This window comes from Malaclemys terrapin, chromosome 2, assembly GCF_027887155.1.
Source record: "Malaclemys terrapin pileata isolate rMalTer1 chromosome 2, rMalTer1.hap1, whole genome shotgun sequence".
In the NCBI taxonomy this organism is placed as follows: domain Eukaryota; kingdom Metazoa; phylum Chordata; order Testudines; family Emydidae; genus Malaclemys; species Malaclemys terrapin.
Genome location: NC_071506.1, coordinates 204,077,411 through 204,091,854, shown reverse-complemented (window position 1 = coordinate 204,091,854; position 14,444 = coordinate 204,077,411). Strand labels below are relative to the sequence as shown.

General features: G+C 40.1%; 1 protein-coding gene and 1 long non-coding RNA gene across 2 annotated transcripts in view; one reads left to right on the top strand and one right to left on the bottom strand.

Annotated features, from left to right (window-relative positions):
- SUSD5 (sushi domain containing 5) overlaps nucleotides 1–8,531 on the bottom strand; it is a 69,401-nt gene extending 60,870 nt beyond the window's left edge. The window contains exon 1 of the mRNA XM_054019512.1: nucleotides 8,044–8,531. Within this exon, the coding sequence (XP_053875487.1) occupies nucleotides 8,044–8,143 (100 nt within the window). The 5' untranslated portion in view covers nucleotides 8,144–8,531. The remainder of the gene's footprint in view (nucleotides 1–8,043) is intronic.
- LOC128832268 (uncharacterized) overlaps nucleotides 8,033–14,444 on the top strand; it is a 32,784-nt gene continuing 26,372 nt past the window's right edge. The window contains exon 1 of the long non-coding RNA XR_008443948.1: nucleotides 8,033–8,105. This is a non-coding gene — a long non-coding RNA (uncharacterized LOC128832268). The remainder of the gene's footprint in view (nucleotides 8,106–14,444) is intronic.

Below are 14,444 nucleotides of genomic sequence, written 5' to 3'. Positions count from 1 at the left end.
AATGGAGGGCTTGCAAAATATATACGAATAGAATTTCAAGTGCATCTTCGCCTATTGAAATTGCAAGCTCTTTGAGACATGGCCTGCCTTTTTGTTATGTGTTTATACAGCACCTAGCACCATGGGGCTCTGGCCACTGGGCACTAGAGTAATAATAATAATAATAAATAATAAATAATTAATAAAATTTTGATTTTCAGGTTGCTGGTTGAAAAGGCTTATCTACATTGGGGATTTTTACACCAGTGTATAACGGCTTATGAGCCCTTCACTTTTATCAGGGGCAAATTCATATGCACACAAAATGTAAATGAGGAAAACATTAATGATCTGGGGGCACATATACTGACATTAGGGCTGAGAGCTTAACATATTGTGACGGAAGTACTAGATAGATGGAGTTAATCCTTTTGAATTGATAACCTCAGGAGGTTCTCAGGTTCATTCTGCTTTAGATAGCCTCCTGGAGATACAGCACAAAAGGCATAGCCCATGGGCTGGGGCGGCAAAGGTGGCTTTAAGCCATCAGTGGGGGCCTGGCATCAGTTAGTTAGCCACAGGATGTTCTGTGCACTCAGAGCAGCCCAGAAGTCTTCTTAACGCTCTGGTGCTATTCCCCCCCTCTCTCTTACCCCTAACATGCTTCCTTACACCTGATCTCTGTCCCACCATGCTCCCACACCAGGGCTGGCCAGGGGGACTAGTGTGGAAACAGAATCCCTCCCTAAATTTTGCATGCTTATTTTTAGCCTGTTCAAACTAGTCACGCCTCTTTGGCCTAGAAATTGATCTGGAATTCTTGTGAGACTTTCTCAAGAGGTTTCATGCACTTCTTGGTTCTGGCAAGTTCAGAGATACCGTGAGAATAGTCTTCCTTGCAGTATTTTGGTATTTCCTCTTCAGGTTCCAGCTGAAACCAGGAAGAGTAGAGACATAAACCAACCTTTTTCTAACCTCAGAAAGCTCATTTCAAGTTTTGGGCAAAAATTTGGGTCTCTTCTTCCAATCGCTAATCAATAGTAAGGGGCTCAATGCTTTAATACTCAGGCAAGATTACTTCTTGCAGCCAATAGGAGTCTAGCCTTAGTAAACAGTGCAAGACATTAATATTTAATGACATTCCATTTACAGGCAATGTTTTTCTATAGTAAGCGCAGCCAGTTAGATATAGTTGGGAGCATTTTATAAGAAGAAGTGTTATGTCCAGGACCTTTAGAATTTCACAGCACGTAAAGGTCTATCCTGATAGCAGGTATTGTTGGATTCTGTGATGTATGTCTCTCTTTGTATATGTAAAACATTATCATAACAAATTCCACTGTAGTAGATGTTGATTTCTGCTGCAGATTTTTGGTTTTCTCTGTCCTAATGCATAAGACAACACAGTTCACAAAAACACTAGTATATGTATCAAAATTATTAAGTATTTTAAATGGCCTTTGTTTTTGACAATTGTACTGTAGTGTTCTTGATGCTTGATTAATTTGCTGCAGTTTGCATCTTATAAAGCAAAGGTCAGTGAGTGGTTTTCACAATCACTGCATTGCTTTTTTAGCCTCTAAATGTACTGATATTATTACACTATTCTGTTTTTCGCTTTTGATCTGTTGGAAAAAGAAAAGCTTTGCCAGAAGTTGGGACTGGATGATGGGGGATGGAGGATCACTCAAAATTGCCCTGTTCATTCCCTCTGAAGCACCTGGCACTGGCCACTATCAGAAAACAGGATACTGGGCTAGATGGACCATTGTTCTGATCTAGTATAGCCATTCTTATGTATGTTCTTATGAAAGTTATTATTTATTATTTGATTAGCATGAACAATATATTCAACACCCTGTAACACAAAAGTAAAGATAGTTTCTGCCCTAAATAGTTTACAGTAAAAAAAATGTATTCTGATATATAGAAGACAAGATGCCTTGGAGTATCCAGAGATATATAGATTTTAAGGCCAGAAGAGACCATTATGATCATCTAATTTGTCCTCCTGTGTAACAAAACTTAGGGCATGGCTACACTTGCAGATGTAGAGCACTTTGAGTTAAACCATCCTTTGTAGAGCACAGTAGGGAAAGCACTGTAGTCTGTCCACACTGACATCTGCCAGTGCACTGGCAGGGTCACATTAGCAGCTCTTGCAACGGCCAGAGAGAGCAGTGCATTGTGGTAGCTATCCCAGCATGCAAGTGGCTGCAATGTGCTTTTCAAATTGGCGGGGGGGGGAGGGGGCTGGAGTGTGACAGGGAGTGTGTTGTGTGTATGTGGGGGGAGAGAGAGTGGGTTTTGGGGGGGCTGAGAGCATGTTAGCATGCTGTCTTGTAAGTTCAGACAGCAGCAGACCTCCTCCTTCCCTTCCCCCCCAGCCTCTCTCTCTCACACACAGCATTCCACAGTAATGGTTGCTTTGTCTTGGAGCCGATAAGCATGCCGGCTGTCAAACGGAGCTTTCAAAGGGCATATCCAAAACAATGACAAGAGTGGCCACTTGACTTAAGGGGATTATGGGACGTTTCCGGAGACGGATCAGAGCTCAGTAATGCAACACCTCATTCACACTGACGCTGGGGCTCTCCACCAATGGGGGCACATCAAACATTATTCTACTCACTGAGGTGGAGTACCAGGAGTGCTCTAGCCACGGAGTCAGAGCGCTCTACGTGCCTTGCCAGTGTGGACGGGTAGTGAGCTAGTGCTGCCGGGGCTCCTTTAATGCACTGTAACTCGAAAGTGTAGCCAAGCCCTTAAATTTCACATTGTGACTCCTGTCTCCAGACCAATAATTTGTGGCTGAACTAGAATATGTCAGCTAGAAAGACATCCAATCTTGTTTCAAAGACTCCAAGAAATGGAGAATTTACACCTCATTCCTTAGTAATCTGTTTCAATGGTCCTTACATGCACTGTACCTTATTTCCATTTGAAATTTGCTGACTTTAACTTCTAGCCGCTGAACCTTTTTATGCCTTTGTCTGATAGATTAAAGAGCTCTCTACTTCCAGACATCTTCTCCCTCAACCAGTGATTATAGACGTAATCAAATTGCCCTTACCTTCTCTTTGGTGAGCTAATAAGATTGAGCTCCTTTGGGTATGACTTAAGACCAGAACAGACTTTACATTCGAAACATTTCTAAGATAAAAAGCAAGCCAAAAGTAAAACAACAACAACAATAAAAAACCCTGTTTCTTTGACCAACACTTTTCAGGCTTTCTTTATGCATTAGAGAAAAGCAAAGCAAGAAAAGCCATAAACTTAGCGTTCAAAAAATCGTTTGCAGCTCATTTTTATAGGGGGTTCCCAACCATGGAGCAGTTCCATTGAACAATAATACAGCCCCTTTCCTGCTTAATCTCCAAAAACCAGTAGGCCAATGGTATGGATTCCTCCAATCCCACCCCCAGTCTGTGCACATCCAACACAGACCTGCTGACTCCCCAAAAATGCCCACCTAGTCTACTGACCCCATGACCTGATGCCAGCAGGCTGGTCCCCTGAAGTTATATAACCTGACGAGTCACATCAAACCAGAGGTGGTGACCGTTTGGAAATAGGGAGAGGTACATTTTGTGGGGTCATTATACCATTCTGTAGTGAGAAAGCAATTTTATTGCTGTTTCTATGGCTATAGAGTGCAATGGCCTTGGCTGTAATAGCAAGGGTGGAGCGTTCAATTACAGACAGCAAGATTTTGGCAATTATCAGCTGTGCTTGTTCATGAATGGAGAGTTTATTTCTGTAAGGATCTAAAAGGAATGATTGCTTCTTATTTAATTGAAACTGCTTAAAATATTGCATAATCGGAGAAATAGCAAAGTGGGAGACCAACTCTGCACTCCTTACTCAGGTAAATTCAGTTTTACCTTCTGTTTTACCATAATAAGGGCTGGATTTTTATTTATTTATTGGTGCAGCTGACAAATTTATTTTCTGCGCTGTGTAAATGGAAACCTGAATTGCTTTCACCTGCTGCTCATGCACAAATTCCTAGAGATAATAAAACAAAAATAGAATCATAGAGTTTGAGGCCAGAAGAGACCACCAAATCATCTAGAATAGGATAAAGGAAAATTCCCATTCATTCTCTTGGGTTTGATTTACACCCTTAATGTAAAGAATCAGTATAATATGTTTTTTTTTTATTTTACTTTTTTTTTTAATTATTTTCCCTTCCATCTAAATACATAAAAGCAACAGGAACCAAGTGCTCAGGAGGGAACTGGGAGCTGCCTTTCTCAAAGCTTTCTTAATCCATTTTCAGTACAGGAAGTTGCTTCTTATTACTTTTCCCTTATTCTTTTAAATGTATCAGTTTTTCATCTGTCCATTAGTTCCTCTGACTTTTTTGTTTACTGATGGTTCCATAAGAAGAAACCTCACATTTGAAATAATGGGGGTTTAGCCTGCATTCTGTGTGTGTGTGTGTGAACGTTAATGGCATTTTTGTAAGCACATATTGAGATGAGAATACTCTCGATTGTATTTGAGAAATGAACCAAAACCCCATATTTGAGTCCCACAACAGCCTAATTTTAGAAACATTAGATATGGTTTGAGGTCAGAATTTTGTAGCTCAGGCCAGTGTCTAATTGTGTCTAACTTTATGGATTCAGAATTCCTGGAATTTCTTCCACTTGCAATCTATGTACTGACCCAATTAGTGGAGCAGGCAAAATGTTTTGCATGTAACACAAAACCTAAAATATAAAATTACTTCTTGCTGGAGCAATTTTGCAAGCTTTTGCCAAAAGTAAACTACTGGTGTTCACTTCAATATTATGTATTATATTATACTGATTAATTACTGTCACACTGTTACAACATTTTGTTCATCTGACCAAATGTTCTATGGAAAACTACTGTTGGTATATATGGATATTTTGGCAGCTGTGAAAAAGGTAAAACAGAGGGTAAAAGTTTAAATTCTTATACAACTTTTACTGGGCCTGATTCATTTAACCCAGTGTAAATGCAAACTCCAGTTACTCCACATTTACACTGGTATAGTTGAGGCAAGTCATGACCATAATGACATAGCTAAAATCTCCGTCTTTACAAGGGTGAGGGTTAGAGTTTATTTTGATGTGCACGTAGTTGTACTAATTCAAGCTATCCATGTAAATCCTTGTGACTATACATTCCCTCCATGTACAAATCTGGAATCTACCTGTGATTGTCATGGATGAATAGCCTTAGGACTTAGTACTCTACTTACCCTTGTTTTATTCTGTAGTAACTCCACTGACTCTAATGGAGTTAAAATACTCCTGATTTACACCAGTGTAAATTAAAGGAGAAACAGGGTCTTAGGGAAGCTTCTGTCTGACTGACCTCAGTCCAGGTGCCATTAGCAGACACATTTAAGCTATGTCTACACTATGCAGCTTTTAGCGACAGGGCTGTGTCACGATAGCCGTGTTGCTAAAAGGTACACAGTGTAGCTGTTTGTCGCTCTCCTGCCGACAAAGGGCTGTTCACACTGGTGCTTGTCATCAGCAAAGCTTTTTGTCTTTCTAGGGGCGGGGAGGCAGGGGGATTAACACCTCTGAAAGACAAAAGTTTTGTTGTTCAGTTGCCAGTGTAGACATAGCCTTAACTTATGTAAGTCACACAGCAATTCTAAACTATATTTTATTTTAGCTTCTATCTACATCTTCATGGATTCTAGCTACACCACGTCCATGTGTGTTGTAGTGAACTATTAGTCAAAAGAGATCAAATAATCCTTGAGGCTTTGCACCTCCACCAGGTTTGTATGATCTCTAGTTATATTGTCTACACTATGTCATTACTTGCATGTCAGAGAATAAAGCCAGAGTCTCCCTTAGGGAAATATATTGTAACCAGTTTCTGAGGTTTGCCTATATAGAGGCCCGGCTTGGTTTCATGAGGTTTTTACAAGTATACTCTAAATCCCCTCAGGAGTTTGCAAAACATTGTTATTTTTTGTTAAAAGTAACAAATATATATATTATCCAGAATTGTTCCTTGTCATTTCACCACTCACATCTCCAGACCTTACAGAGCAGAAATTGTCTGTAAAATTAAATTTTCATCTATAATTTTCACAAATGAGAAGATGGTTTCCTGTTCAGGCCATTTCAGAATCTATTATGAAAGGAAATATTGTTCCTGGTTTATACTCTCAGATCTGTTTAAATCTGGCAATTCTACATACTGACATAACGTCACATAAAGTGATTTCTCAGCATTACAGGAGTTGGCTTAAATCATGATATAAAGAAAACACATTGAATAGCTTGGTAATAATGAACCAACAAGTTCAGATTATTGTCAGAGAGCAAAAAGGATCATTTCATGGTAGCTAGTAGCAAGTTTTCCAGAATGTCACTTATAAGAAGTTAAATAAAAATGGAGACTATTTATCATTTTATAATAATGCTTTGCACTTATATTGTACTGTACATCTTCTTTCCTTTAATTCTTAATTATTTTACCATATCTGTGTATATTTCATGTGTAAGATGAATGTGACAAACTACTGAATGCCCATTAAAATATATCATGAACTCCCTTAAGTAAGCCTCTAAAAATGGTCACTGAAATACTGTTCAACAACATTTTTTCCTCTCTGTGTAAAATTTCCTAAGCTTGTTTCTCTCTCTCTCACCAGCAAAAGTTGGTACAATACAAGATATTATCTCACCCACCTTTTCTCTTGGCTATCTCAGAGGAGGTCAGTTTAGGATGGAATCAGAAGCCAGTCATTCCAGACATGCAGTAAGGTCTCTGGGATAGCTACCACTGATACTTAAGGAAAAGCGTTCTTAACCAAGCAAAATAATTATTCCTTTCTCTGTCTCCCTGTTTCCAAATATAGTGAAGTATTTTTTTCTCCCCACAAATCAGTTTTGCTATATGAGGATCCTTCACTAAAACTGGAATTGCAGTTTTGCAAGTTACAGTGCTTTGAAAGGATGTGACCTTTCCTTCGTCTTCATTCTTAACTCAGTTTCATTTGTCACCAAATTCATGACAGTGGATTCTGCTGCATAAACCATTATTATACACAGCATGCAATAAACATACAGATGCAAGGAAAGTTTGTCTCCGTTTTTTCTTCCGTCTCTTATTTCAATTATTAAATGAAAATCGAAGACAAAAAACTGAGACGAAATATTCTCGGAGCAAAATGAAAACATTCTTGTTATTCAATAGTGTTTGTCTTACCATCTTCTGTAATCACATAGCAAACATCAACGGAATGAGGTTAGTGTATTTAAAAAACTGAAATCAGGCATAACTCTACCCGGATTGTGAGAATGAAGAAACAAGCGTGGCCATTCAGCATGCTCTCTCCCAGGAAAACAGACTGTTGTTTTTAAAATAAATCATGTTCTTGTTAAGGCAGTTTGATCACCATTAATTAAGGTGAAATCGTTAAAACTGTACAGGCTTCTAGGAAGGAAAAGCATACAGTCCATTTAGATTATTGTCAGAGAGCAAAAAGGATCATTTCATGGTAGCTAGGAGCTGGTGCTTTCAGCCAAATTCATGTTCCATTGAAATCACCTCGCAGTGAAATGAAGAAATTTACGCTCATGCAGTAACGTTGGCAGATGTCTTGAGCGTGTGTAGTACCGGCGAGAAGACGTTACTGGGAAAAGTCTTTGACTTTTGTCTTCCTGTTTTTCAGGTACCTGATGCTTAAACACCAGAGGGACCTGTACTGAGGAGATGTCAGGTTCGATATTTGGGGAGACATACTGATTGTGGGAGAAACTCTGTAAAATTTAACTAATTCTTTTTCTTCTTCTTATCCTGCCTTTTTATTATTATTTCCCCTGGACAAGTTCCCAGTCACATAATTTTGTTCTAATAACATAATCTCAACCTTATGAGATCTTAATTCTTTTCTCTGTTTAACCCCAGGATATTTATAGAGTTTCAAAAACTCCGAATCAGGCGTTCCTTAACCCGGAATGGGGCGTATATTTAAGTTTATTTATTTTTATTTTGCAATAATAACATACAAATCTGATTCCACTAATACTAACTCAGCCCGAACTGCATTGAACTCACCATCAGCCTCAACAGAGACGATCTGGAGGAGGAAACAGACAGATCCCATGTACTGGATAAAGGTGAGTGTGAATCTCTTAGAGCCTGGAGCCATTGCCATGCTATTAAGTCCTCAGCCGCAGGAGGTTGGCTATAAAGGGGTTTTATTTCCTCTGAGCCTCAGGCGCAGGATCGGTGGTGGTGATGATTTCAATGAGCACTTTCCCTCGGCAGGATCTTGCGTCTTGCACTAACGGAGGGAGGGATGGAAAAAGAAAGAGAGAAAGAAAGCGGAATCCTTCGCTTGGCTGCTACAGTGAGAGGGTAGAGAGGGAGGAAAATGTCCAGCCCCTGGGTTTGGGAAGCAGTTTTATCTGGCCCAATTCTGCAGGGCAGTGCACATGGAGAACCGGTGTTAAAAGTCACATTGCGCTGTCAGTAAATACCTAATGGGTCAGAGTGGAAGAAATGTAAAAGCCCAGAGGGAGAGAAAGGGGGAAGCTGCAAGCATCAAGCAGGCGAAATCCCTGCCTGAAAGAAGGGGAGTTAGATAGAGGGTGGTGCTGCAAGTGGTGAGTTCACGGAGGGGCCTTTCATCTCTGGAGATTTGGGTTCGAATGTGTGGAGATTGTGTGGTCTGCGCACCACATACTCCTCACCACGTAGTTTGGCAGTCGCCGCTCAGAAGAGGTCCAGATCTGGGATAGCAAGGGGTGCTGTTGTCAGGGCTGAGTGCATGGGCTGAACGGTGTGGATTCCCAGGGCTGGACTAGCAGGAGGGATGCTGCAGGTCAGGCTGAGGTGAACTGACTAGATTGTGTGGGAACCCAGGACGGAAAGGGCAGAGCAGAGAGGCGAGTGCAGGTCAGGAGCCAGGTGCATTGGCTGAGCGATGTGGAATCCCAGGTCTGGAGCGGAGGTTGGGGTGAGGGCTGCAGATCAAGATAGAAGTACATCAGCCAACTATGCAGGGCCCAGACTAACGGGCTAGGGCCGCTCAGGAATGAAGTCCACTGACAGAGCTTTGTGTGGGAAGATTGCAGCTTCTGTCAGCGCTCTGTGTCCCTTACTGTCAGCACTCCTCGGTCCCTTATTCTCCCGCATCCTAATACGTGCCCGAATAAGACTAAAAGCAAGCCCCCGGGAATGGATGCAGCCCGAAAGGGACTGAGTTGTGCCAGGAGCCATTTCGTGAAATACATAAACGGCACATAGTTTCGTGTTGCTGTTGGAACTGAGCGGAGCTCAGAAATGTTGTTTTTCATTTTCTCGTTTGGGGATGTTTTTTTTTCCGGCTTCTTAAGATTTCCCCCCCTAGACATATGAGGTTGGACAGGAACGGGCCAGCCTGCTGGAGAAACGCAGAGCCATCGAGAGAAGTGACTGCAAGCGAAGGCTGCCGCTGCCTTCCCTCTGCACCCGCCCCAGTGTAGTAAATGAAAGGGGGCTGATACCTAGCTGCAGTGCAGACTACGTTGCTACTGTGTTGAACCTGCAGAAAGTTATTTTTACAGTCTAGTAGAAATGGCTCAAGCTCAAGAGTCTTTATGTGTGATCTTCAAGGGAGACTTCGGTGTTGGATGCCCTAGAAATACCTTAAATAGAATGGATTTGATTAATCAAGATACATAATGCTCTCCTTCCGCATTCTCTCTCTCTGGTGTGTGTGAATTTAATCCTTGCAAAGGGTTTTAGATTGAAAGCTTTGAAGTCTTCTGTTTATGCACAGAAAACACATAGAAGGGAGTTTCTCTACATTGCCCTGCCAATCTGTCTCAGACCTAACCTGGAAGGACAACCACTACTAGGGGTTAGAAGTTAGGTCAGTTTCCTGCCCATTCAGTCCTTAGCCTAATATCATTATCTGATTACATTATTTATTACAGCAAATGTGTGTTAAATATAACAGATATTAATGTACAACATGATAGCAAGGGGAAAATAACTTTTTGGAGTTCTTTGGATTTATTCATTTGATTCTTTTACTAATGATGTAGCTACTGAAATAAAACAAACCTGATATTTGCTATTTGTTAACCCTCTAAAGGAGCCTATATTTTGCTAGTCTTACTCATGCAAAAAAAAAAAAAATCCGATTGGCCCCAAAATACATGCAAAACTACAGTGTGCAGGATTTGGCCGTCTGTCTGAAGACAGAACACCAATGTCCAGGTATAAACTATTTAAATTATTTCATAGGTGTGTGTGTGTGTATATATATATATATATATATATATATATATATATATATATATATATATATATATATATATATATATATATATACACACACACACATATATATATATATTCGCCTTCTTAAGGACTAGTTTCTCAGCCTGGAATTTTTTTTAAATGCATTAGAAAATATTAAATTTTATATCTGCATGAGATTGTAATTAAATGGTATCCTGTACATTTTTAATTTTAAAATCTTTAGGTCCTTAACAAACATTCTATGAAATGATTAAAATCTTTTTGTGCCAAAGGAAAGCAAGCATGCCAGTCTGGGGGTGGGTAAAAACAAGATCAGTGAAAAATTCCTTCCTGACCCCTGCCTCCAAAAGAGGAGCTTCCTACTCCTTTAAAATGCTAAATTGAGGATCGTCCATCAGACCTGCAGAACTGAGGTGTTACTTGTTTAAGTGTGCTGTTAAGCTTTTGAATATTCCAGAAGAGTATACCGACAGTAATGGTTCACATATATAGCTACATGCAAATATACAGTGCTTAAGTGATATATAAGAACTAGGTATTATTATTAGTAATAATAATATTAAGGGTGTCTGATTGGTAAAGGGCCCTGACTTGTCTCTGGGAAAAGCAAAGAGTCATATCACATCTGGAGGAAACAAGAAACTAGGCTTCACTATGTCCTAACACATGCATATTGTTTTATGGTCATGGCATTTTATCTCCAGCACACATCTGTTAGGGTAGTGGTTCTCAACCAATGTTACATGTACACTTGGGAGTATGCAGAGGTCTTCCAGGAGGTACACCAACTCATCAAGATATTTGCCTAGTTTTACAACAGGCTACATAAAAAGCACTAGCAAAGTCAGTACAAACTAAAATTCTATACATAACATGTCTTGTTTATACTGCTCTATATACTATACACTGAAAAGTAAGTACAATGTTTATATTCCAGTTGATTTATTTTATAATTATAAGATAAAAATGAGAAAATATGCATTTTTTCAGTCATACTGTGCTGTGTCACTTTTGTATTTTTATGTCTGATTTTGTAAGCAAGTAGTTTTTAAGTGAGGTGAAACTTGGGGTACATATGACATAGCCTCCTGAAAAGGGTACAGTAGTCTGGAAAGGTTAAAAGCCACCATGTTAGGGCATGTCAGAACTTGTACTTTCTAGCCCTTCTCTTCCCCTTATTGGGCAGCCTTTATATATCAAAACCCTATGATTTTCTCTCTTGAAATGTAGGGCTGGAAGGGACCTCGAGAAGTCATCAAGTCCAGCCCCCTGTGCTGAGGCAGGACCAAATATATCTAGATCATCCCTGACAGATGTTTGTCTGACAACCTGTTCTTAAAAACCTCCAATGACAGGATTCCACAACCTCCCTTGGAAGCCTCTATATAGCATTAGTAACAAAGACATATCTCCTTTGTTCATTGTTAGGAGATGGTGATCCATCATGTTAAGATCTTTCTCCATGGTGTGGGATGATCTGAATCCAGAATGATAGGTGTCAGAAAATCTAATTGTTTCCAGATGGGACTGAAGCTGTTCAGTCACCATCTTCTGAATAACCTTTTCCAAAAAGGGAAGATAAGGGAGTAGCCAATAGTTCACCAAAGTTAACAACAAAAATAGACTTTTAAAGAAAGAGCCACACATCTGCTCTGACTCTCCATTGCCTTGCACTTTGTGTAGTCCTTTACACATGTGCAAAGTGGGCATAAAATTCTACTAGACCAGAATAGTTGTGTTTTACACCCACTTCACACTCACCTTTGCATACGTGTAAATGAATGCACAAGGTGCAAGTCAGTGGAAAATCAGTACGCATATATGTACATGTGGGTCCCTGACCTGAAAAGCAGCAGTAATGATCTCCAGCAGCAGCAGTTACAGCATACTGCCCTCTCATTAGCTTTAACCAGCCAGGAAAGACATGAATCCATGACACAAGTGGTCAGTCTTGCCCACCAAGTAGCATCATCAGGTTCTGAGAGATTTCAACCTCTAGGTGGAAGACAATACATATCTGAAGCAGTTTGCTGGAAGTTGTTATAGGAGCCCATAGGATTATAAAGCTTCTGGTAGTTTTATACTGATTTAAAAATCAGTCAGTGTAATGATATGGGGAAAGATATTGCATCTAAATAATTTAAACCAGTTAGGTTTAAATCCCCAGACTGGATAATGAAGAAATGTATGAACAACACAAAGACTAGCATAGCATGGGTAGATGGCAAATGCATGTGAGATAATATAAAAGTGTCCGGCCTTGGATGGCAAATCTCATGTAAAGGGAACTGAAATATCCAACAGACAATGCAGTATTTACATACAAGCACTGCACTGGTGGACATATGGATCCTAAGGGATGCGGAGCCTGTGTGCCTGAGATACTCAGAAAACACTGTAGTACTGTACAACTATTGTATGCATTGATAGTACTGTATACTGTCAGCTGAAGGTTTTTTTGCCGCTATATCCAAGCTTCTAACCCCCAAAACCAGATGAGAGGAGTGAGAGGGAGGGAAAGAGAGAATGATTTCTTTGTTTATAAAATTTGAATTATTAAGCAACAGCAATGGAGACAAACATTTTTCAGTGTGTGGCAGCCAGCAGCAGTCTGTTAGCCACAGGGAGCTTTTTATTTTATTTATACAGAGTGTTTGCACCTCGTTAAATGAAAAGCGGAACGTGCAGAGCTACCTAAAAGTAATTCAGGGAGCTGCCAAAAATAAAATAAAAAGGCATGTACCCCAGTTTGTGGGTGGTGTGGTGAACACTGTGTTATGGTTCTATGAGAATGGGTGTGATTCTTACACTTACATCATGTTGTGCAGGTCAAAGGACATCATGTGACAGGCCAGGACCCACATATAAATCATTGCAATGCGATCTAAAGTGTAAAAATCACACTTCATTCCTGGAGGACTGAGCAGACTCAGGGAGAGAAAGCAGAGGATGCCAGGCCAGTAAGCAATAATATTAATAATAATCAATAATTACTATGTAAAAATATACAGTTCACATGTTTTATTGAGTTCGGTTTAATATGCTGAAGAAAGTAAATGTACAAGACACTATCAGGGTTATTTTGTTTGTTTGTTATTAGATTTTTACTTTGTCCTCCTCTCCATTGTTTATAATATCCTCTTAGTAGGTTTAAAGAGATGAAAATTATTCAGCGTTTTAAAATATACTTTATTTAACCCGATTGTATCCCCTAGTTCTGTGCACCCTCTTCACATGAATTTCCTCCTCCTGTGTGGAAGTTGGGGGGTCAGCTACCTCTATTTCATTGTTTCCCCCTTCCTGAGGCCCCACAAAGGGCTTCATTGGGTTCTGGGGATGAGCAGAGGGAAAGTCAAGGGGATGCATTGAATCCTCCCATTGCCCCTGTGTAACAGTCAGGGCAAAAAGGTAATACAGTTTTGGGCAGGTCCCAACTAGAGCTGGTCGGGAATTTTCTAACAAAATGTTGTTTTGTTGGAAGATGCTGATTCATCAAAACCAAAACGTTTTGTGGCAATATATCAGTTCCTATGGAAGGGTTTCTCAGCTCCAGAATGGAATTTCTTGTCACAGGGACCAAGTGTGAGAGAGAGATCAGAATAGCCAATAACCCAGTGGTTAGGACACTCACTGAGAAAAAATTTTGAAAGGTCTCAGTTTCATCCTGATGCAAAATGGCAAAAAAAAAAAAAAATAATAAAATAAAAAAAAATGGGAAAATGAATTTTTACCCAGCTCTGGTCCAAGCCTTGCTGGGATTCCCTTTAAAGGGTATGTGCGGTGTGAGATACTTGGGCATAGTTTCTGACTGTAGTAGTCCTGTCTACATAGCACCACTGGTGCTGCACAGACATGCGGAAGTGACTAGAGACCCAGGGCCAGCACGACGTCACACCTTCCTCCCATAGAACAATTGGGGAGAAATATATGGGAGGCAACTCTCAAACAAAGTACTTCCAGTTTAGATTCCTGCAGCTACAGGCTTTTTTGCAAGAGGGAGCTATGAGGTCCTCTGTTACAAATTTGGAAGCAGCATGCTCTAGTGGTTAGAAAATAGGACTAGGCATCTCGGTGCATAAAGCATGTGCAGGCCTTCTGCAGTGGGATGGATTTTTGCCCTCAGTTTCTCAATCTGCAAATTAAATATAATACTACTCACCTTAGAACCTCATGGATTCTGTTGCATTTGCCAGGAAGTTCATCTC